At 41.4% G+C, this 13,097-nt stretch overlaps 1 protein-coding gene across 2 annotated transcripts in view; it reads left to right on the plus strand.

Annotated features, from left to right (window-relative positions):
* The window catches only part of CERS6 (ceramide synthase 6), a 127,638-nt gene extending 116,572 nt beyond the window's left edge, over positions 1-11,066 (plus strand). The window contains exons 9-11 of one of the 2 annotated variants that reach the window (XM_059820565.1): positions 7,543-7,699; positions 8,704-8,731; positions 10,909-11,066. In XM_059820565.1, the coding sequence (XP_059676548.1) occupies positions 7,543-7,699; positions 8,704-8,731; positions 10,909-11,066 (343 nt within the window). Of the gene's footprint in view, positions 1-7,542; positions 7,700-8,703; positions 8,732-10,904 lie in introns of both variants that reach the window. The other variant, XM_059820564.1, reaches the window with a different exon arrangement.
* The last annotated feature ends 2,031 nt before the right edge of the window (positions 11,067-13,097 follow it).

Consider the following 13,097-nt stretch of genomic DNA (forward strand, 5'->3'; position numbering starts at 1 on the left):
AGAACAGTGATATAGACACAGTCCTAACAGCAGCTGGCCCAAGCTGAAACTCAGAAGAGGAAAAAGTTGGCAGTACAGCCCTTTATGTACTGGATTTACTATAGTTAAATACTGAGCTGTGCTGCAGCTTCAGGGCTCCAGGACATGCAAGTACTATAGACCAAAGTTTCTTGAATTTAATGAGTATTTTGTGTATCATTTCATACCCTTCTCAGGTAAAAAGTTGGGTAACTCATCTGAAGTCTTTCAAGCAGAAACATCTGTGTGTCAGGTGACCTGTTGTGTAAAGTTAGCTTAGCATTGTCATGAGTAACTAGGACAGTCTGGGATATGAAGTCCTATTAGATTTCAATCAAGGTCTAAATCCTAGAGATAAATCTTGACTACTGATGAAATGTAGCTGATTTATCATCCTGTGGCTGACCAACATGTGCATATACGTCTGCTTTCACACTCCACTGCCTCTTCATTTAGCTGTGAATCCCAGTGATATTTTTCTTACCTGTCAGTTTTATGGGATCTTGTAAGCAAGTAGTCCATAGTGTTTTATAAACAAGCTAATGATTTAACTCTCCCAGCACCTTTGAGTGGCAGACAAGATGTACCAATACTTTGTGCCCATCTTTAACAAAAAGTAAACTATGTAAAAAAATTAGAAAATTTTTTGTATCACATAATAAGTTAATAGAAGAGCTAAATCCAGAATTTCCTGACTCTTTGTTCTCTGGTCTTGGTCACTTTTTTACCATGTATAATGGAGAATAAACTACTATACTTTCTACCTTTTTAGTTTTGCCTTTTTACACGAAACTGCACGTTTGCTTCATAATTTATTGAGAAGTGGATGTTTTATAGCCTTACTATACAGCTGTGTTTTTACACTGTCTTCTGTTTATGGAGTGAACATGAGAAAAAGAAACTCTTTTCCAGTTTGCAAAAACCTCATCACATTTTTGCTTGCCAGCTAAAACTCTTCAGCCACAGCTTTGTGTAATTTGCTCTGCCAATGGTAGCTCTACATGGCACAGCAACACCCCACTTTATAATTCAAGGCGATGCTGTCATGCATCTCAAAACACAGCTGTAGTCGGCACTGTTTTACTTCACCAGTACTTATTTCAGTTCTAACCACTATATCAAATTCAAACTTGAAATCAACAACTCCTGTATGTAAAGCTATCATTGTTTACATCCAACTTTCTTTTTTTATGTCTAAAACTTTATATGCTCCAATATTGTAAATGCAGTTTCTACAAGTTTCTGTTTATATTTTCATTCACTGGACCAAATTCACCTCTGGGGACTTCCACAGGAGTAAAGTCAAAAAAGCAGCATTAGAGGTGCAGCTGGTCCGTTCTTGCAGAAGTCCAAAATATCAGGAAGACAACAAGGCCAAAAAGAGTGCTTCTGGTTCCAAAAGCAGTTTCAACGTGCAAATGACTCATCTACTGTGAATTACATACGGGAAATAAGCCTTCATTGAAAAAGCAGACCTCTTTCTAACGTGCTCGTGTCTGGCAAACTAAGGACAGGACTGGAACTCTCCATTAAAGCTGCATAAAGGATCTCACTAATTGCTCAGCAATGCTAAGAGGGGTCAGTGACCCGATGTGCAGACTAGGTGTACACATGGAGCTAAGGCTACATCTGAGCATGTAAGGCTGAGCAGAAGGTGAATGAAAAATACAGCAAACTATAGAAAAAATGGAGGAAAGCAAATGAACTTTCTCTCTCAGAATAAATCAATTATTTCATGTCAAAAGTCTGAAATGGGGGAAAAATCATAAGGTTAGTGGGCAGAATACAGAGAGAACTGCTTGTAGAGACTGAGGAAGGGAGGGAGGGAAGAAAGGTTAGACAGCATTCCACCGGTTCCACTGCTGAAAGGGTTCAACGGAAGCATTTTAACCAACTACACAAGTAATAGGGACTGGAAAAAGCAGCATGAGAATGGATTACATCAAGGAGAAAGTGCTTATAGGATGTATATGCAAATAAATCTTAGGCCAACGGCATCCTGGCCTGTATCAGAAACAGTGTGGCCAGCAGGAGTAGGGAAGTGATTGTGCCCCTGTACTCGGTGCCGGTGAGGCCGCACCTCGAATACTGTGTTCAGTTTTGGGCCCCTCACTACAAGAAGGACATTGAGGTGCTGGAGCGTGTCCAGAGAAGGGCAATGAAGCTGGTGAGGGGTTTGGAACACAAGTCTTGTGAGGAGCGGCTGATGGAACTGGGGTTGTTCAGTCTGGAGAAGAGGAGGCTGAGGGGAGACCTTATCGCCCTCTACAACTACCTGAAGGGGGGTTGCAGAGAGGTGGGTTCTGGTCTCTTCTCCCAAGTGACTAGCGACAGGACAAGAGGAAATGGCCCCAAGTTGCGCCAGGGGAGGTTTAGGCTGGATATTAGGAAAAATGTCTTTACTGAGAGAGTGGTGAAGCACTGGAACAGGCTGCCCAGGGAGGTGGTTGAGTCACCATCACTGCAAGTGTTCAAGGAACGTGTGGATGTAGTATTGCGGTGGTGTTGGATTGAGGGTTGGACTTGATGATCTTACAGGTCTTTTCCAACCTTAGTGATTCTGTGATTCAAATACTCAAAAAGGCAGTCAGGCACTTAAATCTGCAAACATGCTTGCCGGAATTTTTCAAAGTTCTCCAGTGGTTAAATCCCAGTTTTTCATAATGAATGGTGGAAACTTTGACTCTTGGCTATCTGACTTGAAACAGATGGACTTGATCTCCCAGGGAGAAATTACTTTAAGCTGCAAGTGCTCTACCTCTCTGAAAACTTTGGCCAGCATTTCTCAGGTCTGTGCAATTTGAGACAAAACGTTAGCTTCTGCTTTTGAAAATAGGTTCTGGACTGTAGCAATTTTTCTGAGGCCCTGAAAGATTTTGATAGCTGGACAGAATCTCATGGAAGGTATTCTCTCTTCTCTCATTAAATACATCCCAAGCGGGGTTGTGCACCTGGCTGCGTGAAGCTCTCAGTTTAGCATTTTGAATTATGTAATGTGGCTGATGAAGGCAAATGAAAACAAATTCACCACTTAAGATCCAATCTACTCTTACAGAAATCTGTGGTAGACTTTCAGGAACGCTGCCACAATATCTGAGCCACTGGGAGAGGTAATTCTTTACTTACCGTACTACCGCTCTAATTGAACACTCAGAATACAATTAACACATTTTCAACAACTATTAAACAATCACCTGCATCACATCAACAATAACAGATAAATAACTCTACCATCTAACTCTACAATCTAACTCTAAATAAATCTAACTCTACAATAACTCTACAATCTAACTCTTTATCTAGCCAGCTAAACAGTTCTTGGGAGGCTATCGGCAACAGGCCGATACAGGCACTGACACAGATTAACATTACACTCCCTCCCCACTCCCTCCCCTCACCTTAGGGGGCACAAGTCCAGGCTCTTGGACAGCAGTTACTAGTTTTTGGCAAGTTGATCACTTGTCTTGCATCAGGGATGGAACGAGAAAAGGGAGATGAATAAAGAGAGATAAAGAAAGAGAGCGATGGGTGGAAGAGTAAAATGCTTATTTACATTTGTCTGAGAATTGGCAAAAATGTGCTATGTTTGTTTCTGAAGGATCCTGAGAGGAATGAAAGGAGGTGAGAAAGAAGGCCGTGTGGAAAGAGTAGGCATTCTTCCAGACAGGAAGAATGAATTAATTATAAACTCTTCAGAATAAAGCATAGCAGGGTGATGGGCACTATTATCACATCCAATGGGAGCAGAAACTGTGCAGCTGAAATGAGTGCTACTGCACGTTGCCTTAACTTCTGCAGCACTGTCCAGTGACCAACATACTGCGTGTGCAACATGCTGAATGAGAGGCGTGTTGTTACCACAGTACAATAGCCAGAAGTATAACCAAGGACAGCAAAACATGATACCAGCTTGTCTAAATAATTCAGAATAAATGTCTTTAACTCCTTTACCAAGTGTATATTAGACAACAGTATTCTATATTGCACCATAACCAGCTGCACTGGGGCATCCTTCAATACTGCATTGATTACAGAGCAAACAGATAATTACATCTAGGTGGGCATTAATGAAATTCAGATCCTATTTAGTGCAAGTAATTCAACAATACTACTTGCTAGCAATGCTTCAAAGTTTCTGCTTTTTTGAATTTTTCCTTTAAAAAATAAACAATTGCACTTCTGCCCCAAAACATAGTAGTTTATTATGAAACGCCCTACAGTATTAAGGCCAGTGTATTAGAAATCACTGGTTGATTTTTGACCAATGCTGTTTATACACATAAATCATTACCGCTAAATGTTGTATTCTGGGTTTGTTGTTTGTACATACTTATTAATACTACCTGAGCTGATTTTTATGTAGTTGGAAAGGGTTGTGGCAAATGTGATTGTGTATTAAAAAGCTGAGCCCAGTATCTCTAACTTTTCAAATGAGAGTTGTGCTGTTCTGAAGCCTTTACAGGATGACCTCAGTTACATCTCCTGCCTTTAGCCAAAGCTGGTGCAGCCCAAGAGCTGTGCAGTCGTTTGCTTGATCAAATGTGCCATCTAGTGGCTAGCCCACGATAGTTAATTTTAAAAAAAGAAGAACATCATAAAGCCAATGGACTTTTTAATGCATTTTTACACCAGCAGGGAAGATGGATGGAGGTTGACAAATCCTTATATTGCCTTCTTTTTCTCCCCATAATTAACAGGCATTCATAGATCATTATATGTTTCTAAAAATGCCATTGTTTCTACTGTCTGTTGTCCACTCTCTGCTCTCAGGCTGTTTGCTGAAGTCCAGATTGAAATCGTCTGCTATGGCGGAGTATTTGGGCAGAATAATTAGTGCTGTATTCACAAAGCTTCAGAAGTCATATTGTAACATCACTGTTACTGCCTGTATCTGAAATGATGGTTCTCAAAAACTTGGTTCAAATGCCTAGAACTGCCCAAATTTCATAGAATCGTAGAATCATTGAATGGTTTGGGTTGGAAGGGACTTTTAAAGGTCATCTAGTCCAACCGTGCTGCAATGAGCAGGGACATCTTCAACTAGATCAGGTTGCTCTGGTTCAGTCTGACCTTGAATGTTCCTAGGGATGGGGCATCTACCACCTCTCTGGGCAACCTGTTCTAGTGTTTCACCACCCTCATCATAAAAAATTTCTTCCTTATATCTAGTTTAAATCTACCCTCTTTTAGTTTAAAACCATTACCCCTTGTCCTGTCGCAACAGGCCCTACAAAAAAGTCTGTCCCCATCTTTCTTATAAGCCCCCTTTAAGTATTGAAAGGCCGCAGTAAGGTCTCCCACCCCTTGCCACCCCAAAGTATCCCTGTTGTCCACCTGTCCTTTACATAGCTACTAAACCTTGCTCTTGCTTGTACATAAGTGGTGTACAGATTGGATTTTGTGCAAAAAGTGGCCACCAGAGCTACCCAGTACCTTAGTGGTTAGTGCAGGCACCCAGGATGTTCAAGACCCAGGGTTAAGCCCCTTGACTGGTTGAATATTTTGACTTTGGATTCCTGTTAGTGCTCAGGTTTCCACTAAATAAGAGTTTATGTTGGGACACTCAGCCAAAGCACACCCCCCCCCCCATTCTTAGAAAACCCCATAAGAGGCTGAATCCTGCCATGCGTGTGCCATAGTTTCACATGCTGCTAAAGTCTCACTTTAATTGAACAATCTCAGACTGTTTTCAGTTCTACATAGCACATCACTCACATTGCTGATACCAAGAGGGCAAAGATATCCATAGCTGTCTACACTGAAACAAACCCATCAGCTTTGGGATTGGGTTTGGGAGAGAGGGCTTCAGATGGGAATACCTAGGGAGCATTGCCCGGCTCTTGGTACAGGTTTGTCTCGTGTAACGTGGGAGAGGTTGCAGCTCACCATCACAGTCTGAGAACATGGTTTGAAGAACATGGTACTGCATGTGGGTTGCACTGTAGTATAACAGTCCTCATACATGCTTTTACCCTGTGCTAATATGGGGGCACCAAACCCCTCCTGGAGGCAACTGAGATGGACAAGCTTTATTTAAAAAAATTGTATAAAGTAATCTTTGTTATTAATTAGGGAAGGAGTTACTTGAGACAACCAACACCTGCCAGCTTTATAAAAGAAGAGAAGAAATGCACACTGAGGATCTTTGTTTTCTATATCTGATGTTTGCAAAATGAAGTTAAACACTGAAAGCAACATTTTGATGTTGTTTGTCTCTGGAGGCACCTGTATGATTCAGTCCAAGTCACTATTACTCTGAGAACCAACTATCTGTGTGGATCCCATCTAAAGCCTTTGACACTGTCTCCCACAGTATTCTCCTGGAGAAGCTGGCGGCTCGTGGCTTAGACAGGTACACTCTTCGCTGGGTAAAAAACTGGCTGGAAGGCCGAGCCCAGAGAGTCATGGTGAATGGAGTCAAATCCAGTTGGCGGCCGGTCACAAGCAGAGTCCCCCAGGGCTCAGTTTTGGGGCCGGTCTTGTTTAATAACTTCATCAACGATCTGGATGAGGGGATTGAGTGCTCCCTCAGCAAGTTTGCAGACGACACCAAGTTGGGCGGGAGTGTTGATCTGCTGGAGGGTAGGAAGGCTCTGCAGAGGGATCTGGACAGGCTGGATCGATGGGCCGAGGCCAGTTGTATGAGGTTCAACAAGGCCAAGTGCCAGGTCCTGCACTTGGGTCACAACAACCCCATGTAACGTTACAGGCTGGGGGAAGAGTGGCTGGAAAGCTGCCCAGCAGAAAAGGACCTGGGGGTGTTGATTGACAGCCGTCTGAAGATGAGCCAGCAGTGTGCCCAGGTGGCCAAGAAGGCCAACGGCATCCTGGCCTGTATCAGAAATAGTGTGGCCAGCAGGAGTAGGGAGGTGATCGTGCCCCTGTACTCAGCACTGGTGAGGCCGCACCTCGAATCCTGTGTTCAGTTTTGGGCCCCTCACTACAAGAAAAACATTGAGATGCTGGAGCATGTCCAAAGAAGATCAATGAAGCCGGTGAAGGGTCTGGAGCACAAGCCTCACAAGGAGGAGGCTGAGGGAACTGGGGTTGTTCAGTCTGGAGAAGAGGAGGCTGAGGGGAGACCTTATCGCCCTCTACAATCATCCGAAAGGGGGTTGCAGAGAGGTGGGTTCCAGTCTCTTCTCCCAAGTGACTAGTGACAGGACAAGAGGAAATGGCCTCAAGTTGCGCCAGGGGAGGTTTAGGCTGGATATTAGGAAAAATGTCTTTACTGAGAGAGTGGTGAAGCACTGGAACAGGCTGCCCAGGGAAGTGGTGGAGTCACCGTCACTGGAAGCGTTCAAGGAACGTGTGGATGTAGTTTTGCGGGACATGGTTTAGTGGGCATGGTGGTGTTGGATTGAGGGTTGGACTTGATGATTTTACAGGTCTTTTCCAACCTTAGTGATTCTGTGATTCTGTGATTCTGTAATCAAGTACTTGTCACCTTGATTTAAAAAAGGCTTCTTTCAGATTGTTGGCTTAAGGAGAGTGTTCTTATTTTTTTATCCCTTTCTATCCTAGGATATTAAACACAACGTTGTTTGAACTGTATGAAGCTCTGGGCAATTTTCCTGCCTTGTGGGTCTTCAACATGCTGCTTGTGATTCTTCAAATTCTGCACTGTTTTTGGTCTTACCTAATCATAAAGGCAGCCTACAAAGCTATTTCAAAGGGCAAGGTAAGACAGCACGATTATGTTCCATGTTTAGGATTTTAACTTTTTCAATATCAATACAGGGTCACTGACTTTTTGTTTACTTTTTCTAATCCATAACACGTTACTGAAGACACATGTTGTTTTATATAAACTCTTCTTTCCTTTCATGGAAACCTTTTTCCACTCCTAGTAAATTTCAAATAAGTTAGGATGCTTTTTATAGTGATTGTATTTGTATGTGCTTCCACACTTCTTTTTTATAATCTGGTACAATGAATCAAACAATCTATTAGGGAAACTGGATTAAAAAAAAACCCAAGCAAACTGATTTCTTGGGGCTGCCAGTTCTGTTTTTCTTCTTCATAGTAGTTGTTAGCAAAGTGTTCATTTCCCAGCTGGTAGCAATAATAATAATACAAATTGAAATTCTACTGCCTTTGCTAGTGGCAAAGTTACAAATCATAGCCTCTTTTGGGTTTTGGTATTAATGAGGTTCTGCAAAGAGCTACTTTCTTTCTAGGATTCCCACAGCAAGACCATTTGGGATAAAATTTAGTGTCTTGCTGCCATTGTTACATTTGACAGGAAGATATCCTTCACAGAAATGCTAGTCCCATTACACTTCCTGTGCAGATACGGCACTCACATTTAGATGATAGAACTAACATTTACAGATCATGTAAAGTACAGGGCATTTTGCCCTTAAAGAGTAGAGTGCGTGAGTAGATGTTTTAGACATGTGAGAGCCCCCGAAGTGAATGGGACTGTTCTGCAGAAAACTGCTTTCTATTAGTGTACTGGAGAGCTCAGCCTTGCACTGGACGGAGCCCAGAATCTGCCACTCACTCTGTATGCAAGTGCATTCGTGAACTGTATTTTGCCTGGAAGCCACACTTCAGTTTTCTCTGCTGTTAGCGATTATTAGCCTCAGCTGTCCTGTCTGAATTACACCAGTAACTTCAAAGAGTGCTTCATACTCTTTCTTACTCTGCTTGTTTATCCTTTCCCTTGTGCTGTGCTGGAAGGCTGGGAAGTGGAACCCCTTGCATGTAAGTTTCTTTAAATTTACTACACAAAAGATTTATTCTGTGCAATACTGGTGTTTGTGGGTTTTGGTTTTAATTTGTAGTTTCTTGGTATTTTTATCCATTGTTCGTGTTTATATATTTAAATGAAGGCTATCTTTAAAGGCCATTTTTACTTCTTGCCTAAGCATTGCCTAATACCATTCAAACCTACTTCTGTCTGTAGTATCTGGGTGCTATTATGTTAGAACATTTTTTACACATATGTATCAGCAGGATAAGCAGCTGCTCTGTCTCCATTCAGGAAGCATACTTGAGAGTATAAGTCTTTTGCCTTGTAGTTCAAACAATTGCATGGGAGAAAATGTCGATTGTACAAGAGCGGAGTTAGACACCCGCAGTAAGACAGTGACCAGATTAAAGATGCACATGTACAACATACACACGGAGGATTCTTCTTCCTTCAGATCTTAACTTACTTCCTCACTTGCAACCCTGTTCTTTCCATTTCTGCAGTAAAATATGCAGTGTTTTCACAACACATTACAGATATCTTACAGTAGATCTTCATCCTTGATTATTATTTTATTTTTGTATTACTAGTATTCCCCTTTGGAACAGCTCAGCTGATAAAGCAATTTATTATCATTAAATTTGTAACTAATCCTGATCATCAATTTCTTACTTGCTGTTATGCTTAGGAGTTCTATAAACCTATATATGTATTTTCTAGACTCCTTTTGTAAAATTACTCCAGTGGGTTCTTTTGGCGATAAACAAAGAGAACTACTCCAAGATGTGTTGCATTCATATCAGGTTTTAAGTGCAAAGACCCTGGTATGTTGCTACATTTTAAAAATAAAGACAGTGGATCACATGTTCAATAAAGTGGCTGCAGCATAGAATCTTCTTGTGAAAGCTGCATCTTTAAAGCTGCATGTAGCGATCTCTTTCCGTTGATGCTTTTTTTTACTTCATCTGATGCACTCTTACCAGTTTTGCAGATTTTCAAGATCAGACTAGGTAGAGCTCTGCATGACCTTACCTGACTCTACAGCTGACCCTACTTTGAGCAGGAGATTGGGCATAGACTTCCTGAGATCTCGTCTGACTTGAGTTATCCTATGATCCTACACATTGGCAGTGCCATTGTTACCTCCCTGGGAAAAACATCCCGTTAAAAACAGGGCAGGCAGGCCCTTTCTTTGCAGGATTTTCTTTTCTGTTGCCCTTGTTTGCTCTACTTAACCTGCCTGCTGTTGGCTCCCTCATGTTTTCACTTGTTTTGGGTGCACCTGACTGAATGGGGTGAAGCAAAGTCACCTCAGGGATTCTGAAGGGACTCGGCTCTCAAACTTAGTGATCTTCCTCTGTGACCTTCAAAGAGCTCTACAAAGGAGGAGAGTGAACTCCTTAACCTAAGGAACAGCATTCACACAGTAAATGGGTATAAACCGGCAGGAAGGAATTCATCTGGAAATTAGCAGGAAATCCCCAGCAATTAAGGTCAGTCTGTTTCTGAAACAGCTTTCCAGTGACATGATGGGGCAGACAGTTGAACTGCTCAAGTACGTTTGTGGTTCCTGTGATAGGGACTGAAGTGGACTATGTCCACGATTTCCAAGCCCCATTCTCACCACTTGCCTGAAGTCAGAGACTGGAGTTTCCTAGTGTGGTGAGTTTCGGCCAGTACTCCTGTCTCCTACTGTGAGCCCATAGCACTGTTCCCTGGAGCTGTGTGGCCTCTAGAGAATAAGTTGGGAGGTGAGGAGGAGGAAGTTGGGTTGAATATTTTGCATTATCAGGTCAAACAGAAGCATCCCAAAGGAAGCACAGAAAATAAAGTTGTAGTAGGAGGGAAGAGGGATGGGGGCTGGGTTGAATTTGGGAGCTTGGATTGTTGGTTCCTTTAGTGTGTGCACAACCCTTTGCTTTGGACACTGTACCCACACTTTGACATATTACCTTCAATGCACCAGTGCAAAGTTCTCATCCTGCCTTTGCATGTGGCATATGTGTGTACAGGCATCTGTGTTTGAAGTGAGTCCAGGCAGGCAAAGGCAGAGAAGTATGACAGAGCTGAGATAGCCTTCAAAGCTCAAATTGAAAAATGTTTGAATTCTCTGATTCTGGCTTGAACCAAAAAGCTTAGTTGTTTCCTCACAATCACCTACTGCTTGCTTCTTTTTCAAATTCTATAGGTAGCAAAGGATGACCGAAGTGACATTGAGTCAAGCTCAGATGAGGAAGAAACAGTACCTCGTTCAAAGACCCCGCACAGCACTATCACCACTAATGGGACCGGCGGTGCCAATGGGACAAACGGTTATCTTACTGGTGGCACTTGCTCAGAGGAGCATTAATCCTTGAGTTCAGTCATGAGACACGAACAGAATGAACTGTTTGCTACTGGAAGTAAATTATAAGTTGTGAATGCGGTTTCTTCATATATCTCAGCATCAGAAAAAAATAGGAGTATCAAAGCATTCTGATAGTGCACTGCCATATTTCCTGTTCGTGAATGAAGACAACACACCATTCTGTATACGTAGGCATGCTGTATGTGTATGTAACTGACACAATGGGAGCAGTATTTTCACTTGTACTGTCTTTGAAATATTATTTATTTTGTATTCTTTTGGGAAATTCTGGACAAAAGGGAGTATCTATTCTCAAACTTTATCTCTTGGGATTCTCAGTGGTGGAGAGCATCATGCTCAGATCTCTTCTGTCCATCCCTGTTGCTTTTGCTGAGTCTGCTATAAGTAATAATTGCTTGATTTGTTACTTACAGTGAGATAGAACATAGCTTTATAGATTCTAGATCTGCTTCAGATATTTTTGCTATCTTTGTGTTTTAAAGTGCTGGTTTTGAAATTGCCTATCAAATCACAGTGACCGTTCCTCCAACATAAAATTTTAAAACACTGGATTGATATTTTAAATAGTAGGTAATGTGGTCAATTAGCAATTTGGGAAAAAAAACTGTGGTAATTGTGGGATATTATTTTAGCATAATTTAAAATTCAATTTGGTGGTTAATTGCATTAGAAGTAGACTTGATTAGTTGTACAAATACCCAAAAGCATTGATGTCAACAGGTAGGATAGACTCATTCTCACTTTTTTTTTTTTGCCTTGCAACTTTTGACCTCTACAGATTCTAGTATTTTGCAGAGATTCCATGTTGAAAGGTGTTTGTTCAAGTGCACCGTTGTGAATCCAGACCTCACTCCTGAAACTGTTCTTGCACGTTCAGATGGATGAGAGCGGGGGTGTAATGGAAAAAACAGCAGATTAAAAGTTCATTGCTTCCTCGGACGCAGTTCAGTCTAGGTATCGTTCTTGTAATTATTGCCATTTTCTTAGTAGGCTGAAGAGAGAGAAGGCTGAATGTCATACAGTACCAGAAGTAGTTTATTTTAAATGCATGAAAACTTGAGCAAAATTCACTTGACATAATTCATAGCAAACTTCGAATGCTCAGCAGTATTTTTTCACCTCTAGAAATATAAATGTTTATAAAGTAATTTTGCTCTCTTTTTTCATCCAAGATTTACAAACTGTGTCCCAAAGAAGAAAAAGTAACACCCAAAATAAACATCTTTTTTAACATTATATACACACTTCTTCCAGTCTCTAGATCAAAGTTTGATGTAGGATGCTAAGGATCATATAACTCTTGCAGGACACTTTCCTGTGATATGTGACAGCAGTGCCAAAAGTGGGCGAGGTTCTTGGGTAACAGACTATGCAACCTACTGTTCAACAGTATTGCGTATGTGCGCACAGAACCAATGTGCTTATAGACCAAAGACTTATATATATTAAAAAAAAGAAGAAAAAATAGGAAGGAACAAACCAGGAAAAAAATTAAGTGTGTCTTCTGTATACAAAGGGATTGGAGTGCCAAGTTCAGCTGGAACTCTAAGCCGGGAGATATTTCTGTTTCCTTCCACCTATGCAAACAGCAAAATATAGATGGTTTCTGATGCCATAAAACATGTTTAAAGGCTTTATTTTATACAGACTCCATTGAAGAAAGTTGTGTTGCCACTTCTTTCTTTTGAAAAACTGAGATGTGTCCTATTCCTCTGGTCAGTCTTGAAAACTTCTGAAACCTTTATTATCTATAGGGACCCTTGTGTGTTAGCAAAAAATATGCTAAAAGTAAGGGCAGAATGGCATGAATGAAAATAGTACCTCCACTTGGTAGACCATAAAGGTAAGAAAACTGAAAAATTGTAAATAGTAGAAGACCTGTCAGTTTTACTACCCACGGAGCATCTTTTGAAAAAGCCAGGTAACCTTGTAATTCAGCAGCTGCCTAGCTTGTATGTCCATGAACATATCTGAGAGACCAAGGGAGTCTTATTTAAATCTCCTTCTCCCCAA

The sequence above is a fragment of the Gavia stellata genome, chromosome 8, assembly GCF_030936135.1.
Source record: "Gavia stellata isolate bGavSte3 chromosome 8, bGavSte3.hap2, whole genome shotgun sequence".
Lineage (NCBI taxonomy): Eukaryota > Metazoa > Chordata > Aves > Gaviiformes > Gaviidae > Gavia > Gavia stellata.